The sequence below is a fragment of the Sceloporus undulatus genome, chromosome 2 (assembly GCF_019175285.1).
Source record: "Sceloporus undulatus isolate JIND9_A2432 ecotype Alabama chromosome 2, SceUnd_v1.1, whole genome shotgun sequence".
Taxonomy (NCBI): domain Eukaryota; kingdom Metazoa; phylum Chordata; class Lepidosauria; order Squamata; family Phrynosomatidae; genus Sceloporus; species Sceloporus undulatus.
In genome coordinates this window covers 23,274,047-23,294,040 of record NC_056523.1, presented here as the reverse complement: position 1 = coordinate 23,294,040, position 19,994 = coordinate 23,274,047, and the positions used below count along the sequence as shown (strand labels likewise).

The 19,994-nt window shown below is 43.0% G+C and overlaps 1 protein-coding gene across 1 annotated transcript in view; it reads right to left on the bottom strand.

The window, feature by feature from the left end:
• The window catches only part of IL17RE (interleukin 17 receptor E), a gene marked incomplete at its 3' end in the record, with an annotated part of 39,654 nt that extends 20,025 nt beyond the window's left edge, over positions 1-19,629 (bottom strand). The window contains exons 1-5 of the mRNA XM_042447441.1: positions 19,349-19,629; positions 12,302-12,465; positions 5,451-5,461; positions 2,470-2,485; positions 846-998 (exon numbers count right to left, since the gene is read on the bottom strand). Coding sequence (XP_042303375.1) covers positions 846-998; positions 2,470-2,485; positions 5,451-5,461; positions 12,302-12,465; positions 19,349-19,371 — 367 coding nt within the window. The remainder of the gene's footprint in view (positions 1-845; positions 999-2,469; positions 2,486-5,450; positions 5,462-12,301; positions 12,466-19,348) is intronic.
• Between the last annotated feature and the right edge of the window lie 365 nt (positions 19,630-19,994).

The following is a 19,994-nucleotide window of genomic DNA, read 5'->3' as shown; positions in this document are numbered from 1 at the left end:
CTTTCCGGAATATGAGAGCAGGGGCTCTCCCCTTCACCCTGGTCACCTCCATGATAGCACTCCTCATGTGGAAACACCTATTCACGTAGAGACCTTCCACACAAATATGATCCCACCCCTAGGTTCTTTCTCCCATGTAAATCCTTCACATGAATAAGAATGTCTCTTCAGACATATCAATGAACAGAGCTAGAGCAATGTGTCAATAAGTTATATCCTTAAGAAACCCTCTTGTGAGCCACTGCTTTGCTCTGCTAAAGGCACCTTATATCCACAACAGTTATTATCCCATCCCTCTTGATGCCATTGTCCATGCCTACATAGCTGTGTGTACACTATACTTTGGGAGGTTTGCTATAGAGTCCCAGGATGTCCTTCTCTAACATGGAATTAAGGTTTATAAAGATTTATGAAACAGAATTTTACACCCTCTTGGCTACACACAAGTTTGGGGAAAGCTCTCCGAACAATTTGGAGTGTGAAACCAGAAAATGATGCTTTGGGCTTCAATTTCTGATCCCCACCCCTAGCTACAGATTTCATTTGAGAATAGATTTCATCACAATGTGTCAGGGGAGAGGGTTACCTCCTCGGAAACATACTTCAGAGTTTGGAAAAGTTACTTTTTAAACTGTAGTTGGGTTTGGGGATCCTGAATGCTATAGTCCAAAGTAGTAGCCTTTTTTCCAAGTTCTCCTTCTTTCTTATCTCAGAACAACCTAAGCACAGAGTCCAGCCAAGCCTCCCAACATCTCAGCATTCTTTCAGATAGGAAAGAGAGTGATCTCCTACACTCTTTTTCATCACTGATTTACAGCTACTTTCCATCCTCTACCGTACCATACCTGTAGCATTCAGAGCCAAGTGGACACGAACACACTTCTGGCTTTCAGGCTGTTGGCTTTGCTCAACTGTACTTAGTGCGAGGGTGGGCAGAGGCAGTGAGGTGCCTTCCCGTAGTTTCCGCTGGCATCGGGCTCTGGGCAGGGCACCATGCACTATAGAAGAAAGTGGAAAAGTTAATGCAGAATGGGCTTCTTAGCAAATAAAGACCATCTTTTCAGCATCCTGACATGTGTCTCCTTTTTCTTTGTACTTTTGACTTACTCCTGAGGAATGCATCCTAATCTCAGAGGGCATAAGAAACATATCCATGAGGATTTTTCTAAGAAGTAGCCATGTTAGTCTGTTGCAGCATAAAAAGGGAAAAAGGAGGAGAACATGATAAAATGAGGAGCGCCTTTAACACTAACTGATTTATATTTCAGCATGGGTTTTCATGGATATAAATCCACTTCTATTGCATATGAACAAGTGGATTGATACTCACGAAAACTCATGCTAAAATACAGTCAGCCCTTGGTATCCATGTATTTTTTTATCCACAGTTTGAAAATATTTTTTTCAAAATACAAATTTCAAAAAGCAAACCTTGATTTTGTCACCATTTTACTATGTCGTTGTATTTAATGGGGCTTATCCCACTGATTTTGGTATCCACGGGCCGTCCTGGAACCAAACCACAGAAGCTATCAAGGGCCCACTATATGAACTGGTGAATCTTAAAAGTGCTGCAAGATTTATTTATTTATTGCCCTCTCTTTTTTATATTATAAGAAACAGCTTATGATCAGCAAAAAATCAAATGGCAAAGCTTTCCTTGGACAGTTCCATTTCAAGCTGCAAACAGAGGGTTTTATATTTGACTGTCTGTTTTCCCACTACCACCATATGAAATGGATTTCTTTTTATCACCTTCCACTATGAAAAAACTTCATGCACATAGAGAACTAGCAGTGTGGAGGATTTAGTCCTGTTTTCTTCCCATATAGTTCTATTAACAACAGATTTGTGGATTCCTTTTTCATTAAAGTATATTTGTGGAGGGTTTTGTTTTGTTTTTTTAATTTTAAAATAAGGCCCGGTACATACCTTTGGGAATGTCCAGAGTGGTGGCAGCCTAATTTCCTCCAGAGGGAAGCCGCAGCCGCCATACTGCGTGGCTTCCTTCCGCAGGAAAAAGAACCTGAGAAAAGAGGGTTCTTTTAAAGCCGCACTCGTTACCTGCGGATGCTATGAATGCTTACATAACAATGGCGGCGCCTGTGCGTATTAGGGTTAGGGACCGTGTGGTTGCCGTGCAGTCCCTTAACCCTAGAACCGGCGCTGGTACACTGCTTATTAGCGGTTTGTACTGCCCCTATATCTCCATATCTGAAGTAGCAGAATCTAGAAAATATTTGCTGCTTTCTTATTTTTATTTTTGGTTGTATAACCAGGCACTCCCACAGTCATGGTCAAACTCTGTGCAACATAGTGCCCCTTCTGAATCCCCATCCTAACAACATCCCAGAGTTTTCAAAAATTCCCCTTTCCCTTTCTTTGCCTCCAACCCAGATACCCATGTCTTTTGCTGTATGTGCAGCCAGCACAAAGTAGAAAAATAGGGTTGTTTGTTTTCCTACTTACCATAAGCTCTGCAATCCTGCAAAAGCAAGAAGAGAAATAAAAGGTTAATGGGGGAAAGTGGAAGGCCCTCCTTTATTCAACCTCTGCAGCTGCAGGGCAGCATATTTGCCTAAAATAAACAGGTAGACTGAACCATGCTTAGTGCTCTGGAGATATACAGATTCAACAAATGTTTCCTAGTTCCTCGCCAGTCCACAGAGAGTGAGTGATGAAGAAAGTTCATAATTCACCCATGGAAAATTTACTGCAACAAACATATGTTGATGGCCAGTGATTCAGATGGTAGCCCAGATGCTCTATAGCACCTCCATTCAGAGGCAATACACCACTGACTTATAGTACCATCTTAACTCAAAGATGCACCATCTGAACAAGGTCAGCATGAAACGTTTTCTTCAGGCAACTACCCCATGTGATCTCAGAGATCTGCCAGCAGAACATTGTGCTGGTGAAGATATGTCAACAGACAAGCCAAAGAGTAGGGGAGAAGCCATGTTATGTTAGATCCAAACCTCTAAGTGAAGGAAATAGCCACAATGCTGCTATAAAGTTTGGTCACTGCAACCCTAAGTAATTGTTAATATCACTTTTATTAACAAAGATATGATATATACATAAATGTATCTAATATCTACAAGTTATTTGATTGTTATATTTCTTAACAATAATAAAACATCCTTCTCAACCATCTCGTTTTCATACTTATTGCTATAATAACTCCATCTCTTATTTTGTTGTTGTTAACTGCTCTTAAGGTATCTCCAACTCATGGTGACCCTGTGGATGAGACATATCCAAGACCCCCTTATCCTCCACTGCTCTGCTTACATCATCTAGATTCATGCCTGCGACCTCTATGATTGAGTCTATCCATCTGGGGTGCTCTTTCTACTTCCCTCCACCTTCCCTAGCATTATTGTCTTTTCTAATGAGTCATGCTTTCTCATGACGTGGCCAAAATACAAGTGCCTTAATTTGGTAATCTTGGGTGGGATACAGACCGCCTCTTTGGGGCGACCTGCAGGTTCCGCAATCCCTGCTGGATTGGGGCCTGAGCAGCCACAGTGGCAGCCCCAGAGGCCCCGATCTGCCATTTTTCCAGGCCTCGGGAAAGCGGCAAAACGCCGCTTCCCCCCGGCCTGGAAAGGGATGCCCTTTGGTCTTCATGCCCCAAGGACACCCCGACAGCTGTTGGGAAAGAGAGAAAGAGGCCACTTGGCCCCCTTCTCTTCCGCATCGCTGGTGTGGTTGTTTAAAGGCTGCGCCAGCAATACGCACAGCAAAAAGGAGCTCCTTTGAGCGCCACTGCCAGGCTGCCATTAGCAGCCTGGGGCAGCGTGCATACATCATGCCCGCACCGCGTCGTTTAGACGTGGTGCGGTCATGACATCATAATGGCGGTGCCTGTGTATAATGGCGGTGCCCGTGTATAAAGGGCGCCACCATTATGCTGCGGCAGGTACGTGCTAGGGTTGCAGGGCATCTGTAAAGGACACCCCGAGGCAACCCTAGCACGTATCCAGGCCGATGCAAAGCGCCGGTCTGTATCCCACCTTGGTTTCCATGGGAACTTCTGACTTTATCTGCTCAAGAAACCGCTTGTTTGTTTTTTTGGCTGTCCATGGTGCTCTCAGCACTCTTTTCCAGCACCACATCTCAAAAGAGTTAATTTTCCTCTTGTCTGCTTTCTTCACTGTCCAGCTCTCACATCTGTACATGGTGATGGAGAATACAGTGGATTGGATGATTCTGTCTTTAATGTTCAGTTGGGTATCTTTGCCCTCTAGAATCCTGTTTAGGTCTTTCTTAACTGCCCTTCTCATTCCTTCTTCTAATTTCTTGACTGCTGTCTCCATTCTGGTCAATGTTTGATCCAACATATGGGAATATTTTAACTACTTCTATTTCCCCATTATCTAGGGTCCAAAACACTTTGCAGAAATAATCCAGTTTGAGACCGCTTTAAGTGCCCTGGCTCAGTGCTAGGGAATCCTGGGAATTGTAGTTTATTGTGGCCCCAGAGCTTTCTGACAGAGAGGGCTAAATGTCTCACAGAACTAAGGTCCCAGAATTCCCTAGCATGGAGTCAGGGCAGTTAAAGCAGTCTTGGACTGAATTATTTCTGCAGTGTGTTTTGGACTTAGGTTGAAATTATGTAGTTCCTCTGTGGTCATTTTTTAAAAATGTACAGCATTAAACCTGCCTATGCACATTTTTCATTTACTTTCTTTAGTGATTGTTCCAGTTCTACGATGGTTTCTGTTAGTAGTGTGGTGTCATCTCTTATCTAACTCAAAGTAATTTTGAACATCTTTAGCTTGAGAGGCGGTTTGGATTCAACATAGCTTCAAGTGGCCTAATGTCAGTTTAGCTGAGTCTTGGCCACTTAGCACTGTCTTATAGTAGCCAGATGCAAACAGAACAGCAATTGTGCACCTTTAGATATTTAAATATTTTTTAAAAAATTAATAAGCAAAAGGGGATCTGCGGTACAATCTACATTTGCTAAAATCTCCTCTTCTACACAAAGTTTAAAGTTGCAGGAACTCTGTTTTCTTTTATATCCAATACTCCCCCCCCCACACACACACACACAACTAGCTCCTGGAGTTCAAGTAATGCAGTGAAGACTCTTGCTTGGATTTTGTAGAGACACAAGAGAAGAAATGTGGTGAAGTAGATCTGAACTACGTAGTTGGTTTTTCATTAAATCCTTTTGAAGACATTTGTAGCACTGGTACGTTGTGCTGGTGGTATGCTAAAAACCAGAAATGATGAGACACTGGGGTTCACACAGTTACTAGGCTTACAGTCAGATTAGGTAACACTTCTCGCATGGTTTTGATCCTAGGAAAGTGTCAGTTTACAGACTTGTTTCAGCTCCTGTTCTGTCTTCACCAAGGGTGGATCCGACCACACATATAGATCGAGCCTACAGATGTGGTTTCCCTTATGCGTATGAAGGCGACCTCTACCCTTACCTTGTATACACCTAGAGAGAGAGAGAGAGAGAGACGCACCTCTGATTGTGTAACACTGCGAGCAATAACAAATCACTGAAAAACATGTGGGCTGGGTGTGTTATCACTGAGATGTTACTCAATCAGATGTGGGCCTCAGCACTAGAGAGGGGAAATGGGTTACAGCTGAGAAGTGCCCGAAATACAAACCTCTGGTAGCAAGAAAGGAATGTCCCAGTGGAGAGAAGAAAAACTGTCAGATGCAGCCATTCCAGCAGGCTATAGCCAATATCACACTCCACTGCTATAGTGCTATATTCCACTTTAATTGCTATGTCTGCCTCCTGTGCAATTCTGGGGCTTCTAGTTTAGGGAGGCCTATGTGCTCTCTGGCTTAGAATTTTAAATGCCCTTCCCTAAACTGCAAATCCCAGGATTTGGCAGGAGGAAGTCACAGCAGTTAAAGTGGAATAATAACACTATAACAGTGTAGTGAGATACTAACAGAGAAAGGGAGCACGACCATGCCATTGGCTCTGCCAAAAGGCCAACTCCACCTGTATTTTCTGGCCCTCAAATGTAAGTCAAATTCCACCAGGCTGCAGAAGAGGATGGAGGAAGCAGTACCATACCACTGAAACCCTGTTATGAGACCACCTGTATTAGGCTATCCCCTCAAATGTATTAGATGGGGAGAAAGAGGGAGACTGACTGCTGGAAAGCTGCCCACTGCATCAACCCTGCTGAGAGGTTAGCTGTCTTTACTTCTTCCGCTTAGATTATTCCATGCCAGCTGTGCATTGTAAGAACTTTGAAAGCATCCTTTCATGAGGAGTTTGCATATGCTGCTGCCTCATTGTTGGCTATGTTGGCACCAAGAAAGTCTCAGTGCACTCAGAGTTTGCCAACTGGTCAACTTACACCTTTAATTGCAGCTTGACTGGCAGACGTCAGCAAGTGAAATATTGCATGCTGTGGAGATAAACATCATTACGGACTTTTCAAAATGAGTATTTCTCCTGGTAGCTAAGGATGATGAGAGTTATAGGTGCAACATATCTGGAGGATACCTGATTGGGAAGGTAAGCATTGACGTTTATCACACTGAGGTTATTGGAGCTAAGATCAGGGGTGACTGCAGGTTGAACAATGTAAATTGACGTTATAACGTGAGTGTTTTATCACACCTGGTTGCCTTTCCGTTGCCCTTCTGAATCGAGGAGGAATCAAATCCAAGGCAAGTCACGTGATGTGGATTCAGGCAAAGCGGAGTGAGTGCAAACTGTATTACCACACCAGTGCATACCATGCGGATTCAACTTGATTCGAATTGGGACCTTTGCACATGCTCAGTGGGGCTCTGGACACATCCTGAAGCTTTGCACTTCCGGGGTGAAGAAGCGAGCCTGGTTCCACTTTCACGTTAACGACAGCTTCACATTTCTTCCTCCCTTCTATTTTCTCATCCCTCAAAGGGGTCCTCTGTGTCAGAGCCCCCATCCATTTCAGCTTCATCTACCATCTATCCTCTTGTCATTCTCCTCATCTATTCCATCTACATTTCTCCTTCCCTTTGTAACAGTTGCCTTCTCTTAGGTTGCATCCACACTGGGGAGATAATCTGGTTTAACTCCACTTTAACTGTCCTGGCTCAGTGCTATGGAATCCTGGGAACTGTAGTGTCCTGAGACATTGAGCCTTCTCTGCCAGAGAGCTCTGGTGCCTCAGCAAACTAATAATTTAAATTATTATTGTTATTATTAATATTATTTTAAAAATTCATTATTATTAATATTATTATTTTAAAATAAATTATTATTATTATTATTATTGGAGTTTGTTGTGGGTCCTTGGCTCGAGGCTATGGAATTCTGGGAGTTCCATCTCTCCCTCCAGCCCCCTGTTTCTTTCCCTTCACATCTGTCATCTGGACCTACCCTCCATCCCTAGCCTCAAGTGAATGATAGGGAATGTCACCTATCTCTAAATGCCCTCTGCTTCATCCGAATGTATCACCCACCGGCAAAATTGTTGTTGTTGTTGTAATTATTTTGCAGTGAAATAATAATAATAATAATAATAATAATAATAATAATAATAAATTTCTTTCACTGAAAAAATAACCAGTGTAGAAACTGCAGTTCTACTTGGAAGTAAATCCTGCCTCCACCTTGGCCCCACTTTGGAGGACACCCTGCCCCCCACCCCCAAAGAGTCCTTTAAAAACTTTACTAACCCCGCTCTCTCTCTTTGCCCCCTCTTTTCCCTTTCTCTCTCCCCCAATCTCCCCCCTCCTCGCCAGCATGTCTCCTGTCCACATTAAAACGTGAATGCATTCATTCAGGGGGGAGCACCGGAAGCAAATGGGGCAAAATTGCAGCATGGCATCATGGGAAATTTGCAACCCAGGGGTTTTGCGGTAGTGTACCAGAGCACAAGCAAGGTTGCATTCCACACCAGACCAATTCGCAGTGAATTCGAACGAGCCTCAATGAGAATCCTGTCAACTCACTATTTAGCAAACTCCCCAAAATAAGGAGCCAGTAAAGATTCAGTCCGGAAGCACTGTGGAAGCACCACGGGAGGAGCTCCCATTGAAAGGAACCAGGTGTGAAAATACATTAACATTATAATGTGAATTCGCATTGCTCGATTCGCAATCACCCTGGATCTGAGCTGGAAAAACCCCATTTGATAAACGCCTTTGTCAGCAGGTTACTGCCACTCAAGTTGCTATTGCAAATCTACATGAAGACAGAAGGTGAGAATTATCCACTCCTAGGCAAGGAGTTCCTATGCTTAAGGCATCAAGAATGTTCAGATTTCTCTGTCAGGGACATAGCCAGGATTTTGAGAAGGGGGGGTTCCAGACTAAGTGCCACCATTTTAAGAGACTAAGACCGCCCCCCCGACACAGAAAGAGGGTCGAGCGTTTACCTGAGGAAAGGGAAAGAGGAGGGGAGGGGGCTGCTCCATTTCAGCCCCATTGCCAAGGGCCCCTCAGGTTCATTCAGGGGAAAGGAGAGGCCAATCTGGCTGAGTGTTGCCAACAAGCCTCGGAGATATTCCCCAGAATGTACATACAGGCACTTTATTAGTTTAATAAGGTTAAAACTTGTTCAATATTAACAGCATATTTTTATAAATTAGGCCTAAAACTTGACAAAATAATAACAATATAAAGGCACATAACATGATAAATTGAAAGCAATATGAAAAATTATTTAAATATTAGTCATATTTACAAGGAAGAGACCTAAAAACAGAGTATCTTTACAAACGTGTCTCAGTGCCTCAATGGTTTGTTGTGGTTTATAGTGATTTGAGGTGTATAAGTCTAAACACACACACACACACACACAAAACAAGGTCAAAAAGTCTTAGGGCTTCCAAAATAACAGCGAGTCCTATGCTCTCAGACTCTGAGGATGGCAATGGCAAAACCCCATTTGTTTTACAAAAATGACCCTGTCATTACATGGCAGGTTCGGGCTGGATTAGATGACCTTTGAAGGTTCCTTCCAGCTCTAAATGAATGGAAGCAGATTAGATTTAACCTCCTCTGCAGACATGGAATTCCTTGGGCAAGAAGTCACACTCTCTCAGCCTCAGGGGAAGGCAGTGGCAAACCTTCCTCTGAAGAAATCTTGCCAAGAAAACCCCATAGGGTTGCCATAATTTAAAAAATGACTTGAAGGCACAGAACACACACACAGAAGCAGCAGCAGCAGCTATAATAATAACCACACAGTTAACATGACTGATAGTATCAAGAGCCATAATAATAGTAAATAACTCGAAGTTGCTTTGGGTCCCAATTTGAGGAGAAAGGTGGAATACAGAAATCACCACCACCAATTATTATTATTGTTGTTGTTGTATTTCTCCCTGGGTTGGAGCCCTCTTACTAGGAAAACCTGCCCCCTTCCAGCCTCCAAGTGACCCTCTTTCCCCCAGTCCTGCCTTGCAAAAGGGGTATGTTTGCTCTTCCCCCCCCCCCACCCCAAAACCTGCAAAATGTTGGCAACCTGTTTGGTCTTCTCTTGGCCTTCGCCCTGCAGCTATCCTTCCCCCATGATCCCTGGCTTTGGAGGCACCAGGAGCCCAGCGAGGAACGAGAAAGACTCCCTCCTGACCCTCCCTCCCTCAAAAAAGGCACCAATTCTGAGGAGCACCAGGTTGCAGTGGGGTGAGGGGATGTTGTGTGTTTCAATATTCCCATGTTGTGTCAAGAAGATTTGTACATAATAAAACGAACTACTGGGAGAAAGGGTTCAGGTTATCTTTTCCCTAAACATGCTAGTATTCTATGCACAAAGGGTTACTCTTATGGTAAAGTATTCAGCTGTAGGTTGAACTGGCACCCTGTACATATATATTATTAACAACTTGATTCAGCTGAGAAACACAGTCCAAACAAGTAACTTTTCCATGTTCTGACTGCTGGCCCGAAGCAGCCTATATTTTGTATTATAACTCAGCTCTTGCAAAAGAGTTGCTCCTAGTCTGCAAGTCAGAAACAGATGCTGTGCCCAATGAATTCCCTCCACAACAAGAATGAAATGCATAGTTTCAGACTGCACATCATCCCTTTTTAGTTTTTCACAGGTTAGTAAGCATGTGATTTTGACCTAGCCAAATGCACAATACTTTGGTGGATTCTGGTGATCTGCTCACTCCAAAAAAAATTTTTTTTAGAATAGCCATGTGAAAATATACATTTCACTACTAACCAGTGAGATATGTCTTGTGTTTAGAGGTGCACTTTTTCATTGCTCTATACTCTCACTTTTCTTAAAAACAAAACCCACATGAAAATACAGACATCTATTACACTGATCACAAATGGAACACGCAACAAAATGTTGCCGTGCTAAGTGTCTCTGTTCAGAATTCCAGCATCACCATCCTTTCCTCTTCCTTGTCTGAGACAATCATCATTCTATGGCCACTAAGCATGTTAAGTTCTCATGGGGCTGTTTTGGGTCTACCAATTTAAAGACTGTTTGTACTTCTGCAAAGCACGGGGCTCCTCCCAAAGTGCTGCTGATACTTGCCCTGTGTGTGCACATGTGGTGACATTTCAGCAACACAAACAATAGTATTTACATCTCAAACCTTTTTTAAAAAAAGGAAAAAAAGGGTGGTGTGGGTTAAGAATTATATAGGTCCAAGTAGCAGCTAAGTTCCAATATAGTCATATAAATTCAATATGTGTCAGCAGGATCTTGGATTTTTAAAAAAGATAGCAATATAAATTCCATCAGGAATTGCGCTCATTAAATAGGTTTGCAGTTTTTATTATAATCTAAAAGATGCTAACTGGGGCCTGGTGCATTAAAAAAATCTTCCAAGACCAGGGAAACAAAAAAATCTCATTGTCAAAATCCTCTTGTGGGAACCCATCCAAAGCTTCTTCTTTTTAATAGGCAACATACAGTAATTTAGGGCAAGGAAAAGACATTTTGTTGCTGCTATTGTTAAACAACAGGAAGTGAGAAATCTTTGCTCACCTATGGCAGATAACCAAGAAAACTACTGTTAGATCAGGAAACATCTGCCTGTCTATTATTACAGTTGGCCCTTCTTATACATGGATTTTTTATACACAGATTCAAGCATACACGGTTTGAAAATGTTCAAAAAAATTATAAATTTCAAATATCAAACCTCAATTTTCCATTTCTTACAAGGGACACCATTTTGCTATGTCATTATATTTAATGGGACTTGAGCATCCACGGATTTTGTTATACACGGGGGATCTTGGAACCAAACCCCAGCATATAACAAGGGTCCACTGTACTGTTATTACCATTTTATCTATATCCCACCTTTTTCCTAGAATCACGACTATAGATTTTATCTCAAGCAAAACTCTCATCATCTCTCTCACCATCAGCTATACTATTAAGAGGGAAGGTATCAACAACACTTCCATGTCTGAATCTTTGCCCCTCCTGCAGCAGTCGGTCTTTCTTCTTCCCACCACTTTTCTAACGACACACAGCCATGAGGCACCAGCCCAGTCTCCACATCACAGTTGTTGTTCCATGGTTTGCCGCCTACCTGCTGCCAACTTTGCTAATGGACCATTAATTGCATTCATGAAGTAACAAGGCACACTGTCTCTTTTCCTACGTGGATCCTCCTGTTCTCTGACTGATAGGAGTTTGTAGACATATCACACATGTCCAAGCAAGCCAGATTGGAGGGAGCCAGGTTTCCCACAATGCCCCCTAACAACAGAATCAGCATCCCCAAGGAGACAGAGGAAGCCACCCAAACAACTGAGGCTACATCTGCACTGCGGTATTAATGCAATTTGACACCATTTTAACTGCCACAGCTCAATGCTATGGAATACTGGGAATTGTAGTCACGCGAGATATTCAGCCTTCTCTGTCAGAGCTCTGTGGCCACAACAAACAACAAATCCCAGGATTCCATAGCATTGAGCCATGGCAGTTAAAGCAGTATCAAGCTGCTTTATTTCCGCAGTGCAGAGCCAGCCTGAAAAAAGGATATCCTGCTCCCACTTCATGCCACTCAAAAAAAACACTGACACCTTGGCGTCTCTGCTTCAAAGACATGAATTTTGAAGAATGACTATTTTGGACTATAACTCTCAGAACCCCTCAGACAGCATGGCCAGTTTTTCCTAACTCTGCAGGGTGCATGCTTGCGTGAAGAGTGCATGGCTTCCCATTCAAGTCCCCACATCCCATCCACAAATAAGGGTTCTAAGCAGCCAGCCTTTCCATTCCCCCTGGCTTTAACCCCTTGCACTCAACAACAGCAATGGAATATGCTTTTCCTTCAACCTCCACCCCACCGTGCCAAAACAGTCCCACATAAGTAAAGCTCCTTACAAAGTTGGTGAAGACTTCCAGACGGGCAGGAGACAGATGATGATTCCGGGGTGCAGCAGGCAAAAGGCTCAGCAAGAAAGCAGTGGGGAGCAGCAGGGCACCAGGCATGGGGTGCCCCATGGGACAGTGGGCTGGAGCTCAGCTGGTCTGGAACATGGCTGTTGCTGAAAAAAGTCCGACAGTCAGATCTCAACTCCACACATATCTACACCAGGCAGCTGCAGGCCAAGTCTCCACCCCACCTTCTACCTCTCTCAGTACATTGCCCTGCCCTGCCCTGCCCCAACCAAACCAGTCTTGCTTGGCTGCATTCCTTGGCTGCTGCTACAGCAGTGGCAGGCAGCAGCCAGGGGAGCCTCACTCACTACTAAGCGGCGTAGGGTCTTTTCCCCCTTCTGCATCCCTCAGTCCCTTCCCTCTGAGAAGGAACAACAGACTGGATTAATCATTTCTAGTCTTGGGTAAGGGGGCTAAAGGGCAATTGTGCACCTATGAAACAATCCAAGCTTGGGAAAGCTGCTTTTTTATTTTTAACTACAGTGAGCCCTTGGTATCTGCTTAGGTTTGGTTCCTGGATACCCCCATAGATAACAAAATTTGTGGATGCTCAAGTTCCATTGTATACAATAGCATAGTAAAATGGTGCTCCTTATATAAAAGGGGGAAATAAAGGTTTGATTTTGGGTTTTATATTTTTCAAATATTTTCAAACCATGGATGCTTGATTCCCCATGGATACAGAAGGCTAACGGTACAACTCTCAGAATTCTCCCAGTCCAAAAAGAATTAACATTCCTGAGCTCTGGAAGCAACTAAGGGTGACTCTGAACTGTAGAAATAACTGCTGTTACATGATCCTGGCATTTGCAGTTTTGTGAGGCACCAGCACTCTTTGGCAGAGAATGCTAAAGACATTGAGGTTTATCACACAGAGATTTTTAGAGCTTTTGCAGGTCAGTTCCAACGTGAGTGCGGGTCCAATGATGCGAATTCATGTCATAACGTGAATGTGTTTTCAGACGTGATTCCTTTCTATGGGAGCTCCTTCTGTGGGGCTTCTGCAGTGAATCCAAAGTGACTCCTCATTTTGATGAATTTCAGAAAAAAGGGAATTCACAGAATTCGCATTCAAACTCACTTCGATTTCACTTCAAATTGGTCTGGTGTGGAAGATCACTCTGATGTCGCCCCCTTGGCCCCCTGCGTCCTCCTCCTTCATGACATCTTGTCCTCTCTGCCACCCTGTCGCCTATCCCATCATCCCCTGCATCCTCCTAGACCCTGATCTGCTCCTCTCCTTCACCCTGCTGCCTATCCCATCATCCCTTGCGTCCTCCTAGACCCCGATCTGCTCCTCTCCTTCAGCCTGCCGCCTATCTCATCATCCCCTGCGTCCTTGTAGACCCTGATCTGCTCCTCTCCTTCACCCTGCCGCCTATTCCATCATCCCCTGCGTCCTCCTAGACCCCGATATGCTCCTCCTTCAACCTGCCACCTATCCCATCATCCCCTGTGTCCTCCTAGACCCCGATCTGCTCCCCTCCTTCACCCTGCTGCCTATCCCATCATCCCTTGCATCCTCCTAGACCCTGATCTGCTCCTCTCCTTCAACCTGCTGCCTATCCCATCATCTCCTGCATCCTCCTAGACCCCAATCTGCTCCCCCTTCACCCTGCCGCCTATCCCATCATCCCCTGCGTCCTCCTAGACCTCAGTCTGCTCCCCTCCTTCACCCTGCTGCCTATCCCATCATCCACTGCATCCCCCTAGACCTCGATCTGCTCCCCTCCTTCACCCTGCCACCGATCCCATCATCTCCTGCATCTTCCTTCACCTTGATGAAAGATGACAGCTAAGAAGGGGCCAGGGAAGGATGACAGCATCCAGAGCCCCACTGAGCATGCACAAGGGTGCTGATTTGAATCGTTGAACCCTCAAATTATGTTCCGGTGTGGTAATACAATGTGCACTCACTCTGCTTTGCTTGAATCCGCATCACATGACTTGCTTGGAATCAAACTGACTCCACTTCCCCCTCGATTCAGAAGGGCAACCAGGTGTGGTAAAACATCACATTTTAACATGAATTCGCATTGCTAGACAGGAGTGACTCCGGATCTGGTGTGAAAAAACATGACGTTTCACATTTCTAGAACAGGAGTGGCTGCGGATGTGAGCTGCAAACCCCCCAGGTGTGATAAGGGCCTTTGTCAAACTACAGATTCCAGGATTCGGTCGAATGGGACTACAGCACTTCAAATAGAGTCAACCTGCATTATTTCTACAGCGTAGATACACTCCAAGAGGAATCATTCCTTCAGATCTGTGCAAAGATGGTCGTAAGCTAGATTTGGATCTTCTGGTAGATGTTTGTGTGAATACCAGTAGATCAGCAAGTATTTCTGACTGCCTGTTGCGTTACAATTTGATGTTGTCGTTGTTGCTGCTGTGGTCCTTCAAGTCATTTCCGATTTATGGTGATCCTGTCATGGGGTTTTCTTGGCAGGTTTTTTCACAGGGGGTTTGCCCTGGCCAACCTCTTAAGCTGAGAGAATGTGAGTGGGTTTACATGACCGAGACAAAATTCAAACCCTAGTCTCCAGAGTCCTAATCCAACACTCAAACCACAATAGCAGCAACTAAATAATTCCTGCTTCCAACTCTAGAATGTACAGCTGAAATCAAGAAAGCTTTGGGAAACACTGTCTGGATTGTTGTTCAGAAGAAAGCCTGTGTGAGCTCCATTCAGTTCTTCTGCTCAGAACAACTTCCTTGACCCAGAATCCTGTAAGCATGCGTGCCTTCTGCACCAGACTCTTGTTGGTGGATCATTAAGTAAAAAAGAAAAGAGATTCTACAAGGCTGAAGTCTATCCATCTTTGCTCTAGATAGCTGCAACTGCATACTCTAAGCCTATGGCCAGAGGCAATACTTTCCTGATTCCTAACAATCACCCTACAAAGAAGAACATTATTATTTCCATTTTTCAGATGGAGAACTGACATACCAGACATGTCCTGCTTGTAAAATATCCCTACTAACAGAACAATAATTTAGAAAATACATCTCCTCAGGACTATGCATTCCAGACATCTTTATATGTCTGGTGCCCTTAGTCACTAAAGCTAAGCTGATGTGTGAATCCCAAATTTCATGATCCAAATCCACTGCAACCAGCCTTTAACTTGTGCCAGGACTTAACTGTACAAATGGGGAAGTATTTCTTAGCTCAGTCACATCCAAAAGATTACAAAGTTTCCATACCTGTAGGAGATGAACAGAAGAAAATTTTAATAAGTCTTTGTTTGTCATGGAAGCCACACCTTTGAAAATCCCCTCTTCTACACAACTATTAAAGGTACGGGAGTCTTATCTTTTGTATCTGACCACTCTAGTTATGCAGCTTGCAAATTTATTCTGAAGTGTTGCCAAAACAATACTTCTCCCCTTAAAACCTGTTATGAGTGTGAGGAGGATGGCCATGCTGTCTGGACATGATGGAAAATATACAGTCTAGCTTTCATAAACCTCAGAGCCTTGGAATATGTAGGACAATTTGTTGTCGTGTGCCTTCAAGTCATTTCTGAGTTATGGCAACTCTAAGGTGACCCTATTCTAAGGTTTTCTTGGCAGGATTTGTTCAGACGGGGGTTGAAAATGCCTTCCCCTGAGGCTGACAGAGTGTGACTTGCCCAAGGTCACCCAGTGGGTTTCATGGCCAAGCTAGGAATCGAACCCTGGTCTCCAGAGTTGTAGTCCAACACTCAAACCACTATGGAGTTTATCAGACAAGGGAAATTGGAAGTATAATCCAATGGAAATCCAAACGCAATCAAGGGGTTTAGCGTTATTGCGTGATAGACTACCACACACAATTTCAGGCAATGGGAAGTCAGTCTGAATACAATCATGGGGTTTCACGTTATTGCATGATAGACTACCACACACAATTTCGGAAAATGGCAAGCTATTTTTGGGCAATGGGAAGCGAGTTCGAACACAATTCGAATTCACATAAATTTGCTGAACTAGCGAACATGAATGCGTTCTGGCCCCACTTTCTTTTTATTTGAAATTAAGAGAAATTCCTCCCATATGATAAACTCCTATGTCACAATGGCTCACAAAATGCTTTGGGCCAGAAGTGTTTGGGGTTTTGGAATTTTGGGGGTTTTGGAATATTTACATATACTGTACATAATGATATAGCTTGGAGATGGGATCCAAGTCTAAACATGAAACTAATTTATGTTTTATATACCGAATGAGATGTCTTGGAGATAGAACCCAAGTCTAAACACGAAATTCATTTATGTTTCATATATAAACGAGGATTCAAACTCTGGTCTTCAGAGTGACAATCCAACGCTCTAACCACTACACTACACTGCCTCTCTCATTTCCAAAATCCCTAGCCAGCATGGAGATTCCCCTCCCTCCTTAAATCTCCAAATATTTCCTAGCTGCTCTGATGAGGATGCAATATCCTGTTTAATTGTGTACCTCTCTTTTTCAGTTCCACATCTGGGGTTAACCTGGGTGTGTGTGTGTGTGTGTGCATTCAAGTCACCTGTCAATTTATGGCAACCTCATAGGCTTTTCTTGGGCAAGGAATCCTAAGAGGTGGTTTTGCTTCCTCTGAAATATAGTCCATAGCACCTGGTATTAATTGGTTATCTCCCAATCCATCCAAGTACTAATCAGGGCTGATCCTGCTTAGCTTCTAAGATCAGACAGGATCTGGTAGCACCATGCTGATCCTCTCCTTCCCTCCCAACCATTATCCTTCCTAGTCATCTGTCCCCCTTTCCTGCCCCTATGTCAGGGATCTGCATGTTTTAGGTTTATAGGACCTCATCGGTCTAAAGGGTTTTGTACATTAGGGAAGCTAGTATGGAACTGTCTAGAGACCTGAATCCTATTATTAGTCCCAATTAGAGTAAACCCAATAAATCAGTGAGATCTACCCATGTTTAAATTCACAACTCAACAAGTGATTAAATGGACCTACTCTGATTTACAACAACTAATAGAATTCAGGCCAGGAAATACCAATACAAAATTTTTAGATAGTCAAGAGGTAGGGTTGGAAGAAGGAGGAAGAGTCCTCCATCAATAGGAGGGAAGAAGATAAAGGGGAAATTCAGAGAGAGAGAAAGGGTGTAGTTTCAAGTTGCGTTTCTCCCCAAATCTCCAAACCCTTTCTGGCTGCTCTAACAGGGAGGACATCCATACCCCTTCAAGAGCATCTCTCTTACTTCTTTAGATGTAAGTCTGAGACTAATCTGAATATTACCATTCTGATTATCTTCTAACGATTAGCCTTCGCAGTCCTCTCTCCACCTATTCTGCATCCTACAGCAATGTAACTCAAAATGGTGGTTTGTCAATCTGTGCTGGTTTGAACTACCGTATCATCTGAACTCTATGTTCTTAACATATTAAAAGGGTTATGACCAACTAGAAAAGAAATGCAGGAGAATTTTACTATACATGGTAACAGCTGCCAGAATTGTCTTTGCCAAAGAATGGAAAAAACAAGAAACTCACAGCTTGGAAGAATGGATCCCAAAACTGATAGACATGTCTGAAATGGATAAGCTAACAATCTATCTCAGTGATAAGCACATAAACCCTTATGGAGTCAGCTGGAAATTTTTATTTTCCATTTGGAAAACAAAGGGGTAAATAGAACAGAATAAAAGGTAATAATAAAACTTAACAGATGTTCAAAAAGATATTAAAAGGGGAAACATAATAAAGGGACAGAAAAAGAATTGGCTGTTAAGGTAAAAACAAAGTAGTAAACAATAACAAACCAATAAGGGTACTAAGGAGGTTTATTATTATTGTGTGTGTGTGTGTGTATTCCCAACAAGGGGAAAGTAATTATGAAATAGGATAAAATAAGACTTAGGAAGTCAAACCATGATGAAAGAAGAAGCGATTGTTTAAAAGGAGGAGTGATAAGAAATTACTGTACAAATTTCTTTTGCATGTCTGTTATTGTTTGATTTTTACATTATGATAAAAATAAATAAAAATGAAAAAAATCTGTGCTGGTTTGTGAAGCATCAGCAGCTAGTCTGTGGCAGGATTCCAGGAAAGACGCACTTGGTAGACAATGGACATAAATATGTTATCAGTCCTTGGCATGTTAGAAAAATAAAAACCTGCTGTTCCCCTACATCAGATAGCCTGAAAAGCACTGTCCTGTGTCACAGATACATAAGTCTTATAGGTTCTCTGGGCTTTTGTCCTAATTCAGTCAGCCTTCTGTATCCGTGGATTTTATTATCCACAGATTCAAGCATCCATGGCTTGAAAATATTAAAGAAAAGTATAAATTCCAAACAGAAAACCTTGATTTGGCATTTTATACAAGGAACACCATTTTATTACCCATTGTATTTAATGGGACTTGAACATCCACAGATTTTGGTATCCACAGTAGGTCCTGGAACCAAACCCCAGCAGATACCAAGGGCCCACTGTATAACCCTGAAGTCAACCAACAGAAACCAGGTACAATATAGTAGCTTGGAAATATGGAGCTGACCAGAAGTTACTTTTTTCTAATTGCAACTCCATTTCCTTAGCCAAATGGCTATTGGGAAGCATAGTGCAAAACAATAATTTTCCCAAACTCTGGAATTCAAAATCCAGGTGCCTCTGAGTACATATGCTCAGCCAAGGAGCTTATTATTAGTATGAGAACTAGAGCTATCATACAAAATCTTTCTCACACATATTACTCACAAGCTTTCTGAGATTGAATGGCCTAATTAAATAGAGGAGGGGAAAAGGCTGTTGTCTCTACTATTAAACCACTCCAAATCAAAAACTCATGCTGATCCACTTCAACCGGAAATGTACCAGTGAATCCTGATCTTCCTTCTGCCTGCCTCATGCAGCAGCATAGCTAGACCTGCTGCAAAACCTTGGTACCACCACAATTAAGCTCTCTTTGTGCAATACATGTATCTCATTTGCTAACTTATCTACCAAAGAGAATCTTTACATATGTACCTGGGAATTCATCCTTACCTTGGCTGCTGATTACAAGACATACCGATCCAGATACACTCCCATGCTATCTCAGACTTGCTCTATAGTTTCAGTGCAGCGATAACAAGCACTCGTTCTTATCCAATATTGGTTCCTGTCCCCACTTTACAAGGTCAAAGGGGATGGAATATCTGATTGAGTTGAGGTTTGTAGACAGAGTACACAGATAAGCATGATGGCAGAATTCTGTCATCCAGGGGGCGGGGGGAAGGGTGTGATGGTGTTAAAGGTAAAGGTAGTCCCTTGACATGACTGTCTACTCGTAATCAACTGTAAAGGGGTAGTGCTCATCTCTGTTACAAAGTAGAAGAGCCAGCGTTGTCCAAAGACAACTCTGTGGTCATGTGGCCAGCATGACTGCATTGAACACTGTTACCTTCCCACTGAGAATTGGTACTTATCTATCTACTTGCATTTGCATGCTTTCAAACTGCTAGGCTGGCAGAAGCTGGGATTAGTGACAGGACCTCACCCCATCATGCAGCACTCAAGAGTCGAACTGACAATCTTCCAACTGTCAGAATTGGCATCTGAATTGGCATTTTAACCACTAAGACATCACATCCCCATACCCCGTGATGGTATTACAAAGATTTAAATCTTTAATGAAAAGGGTTGTTTTTTT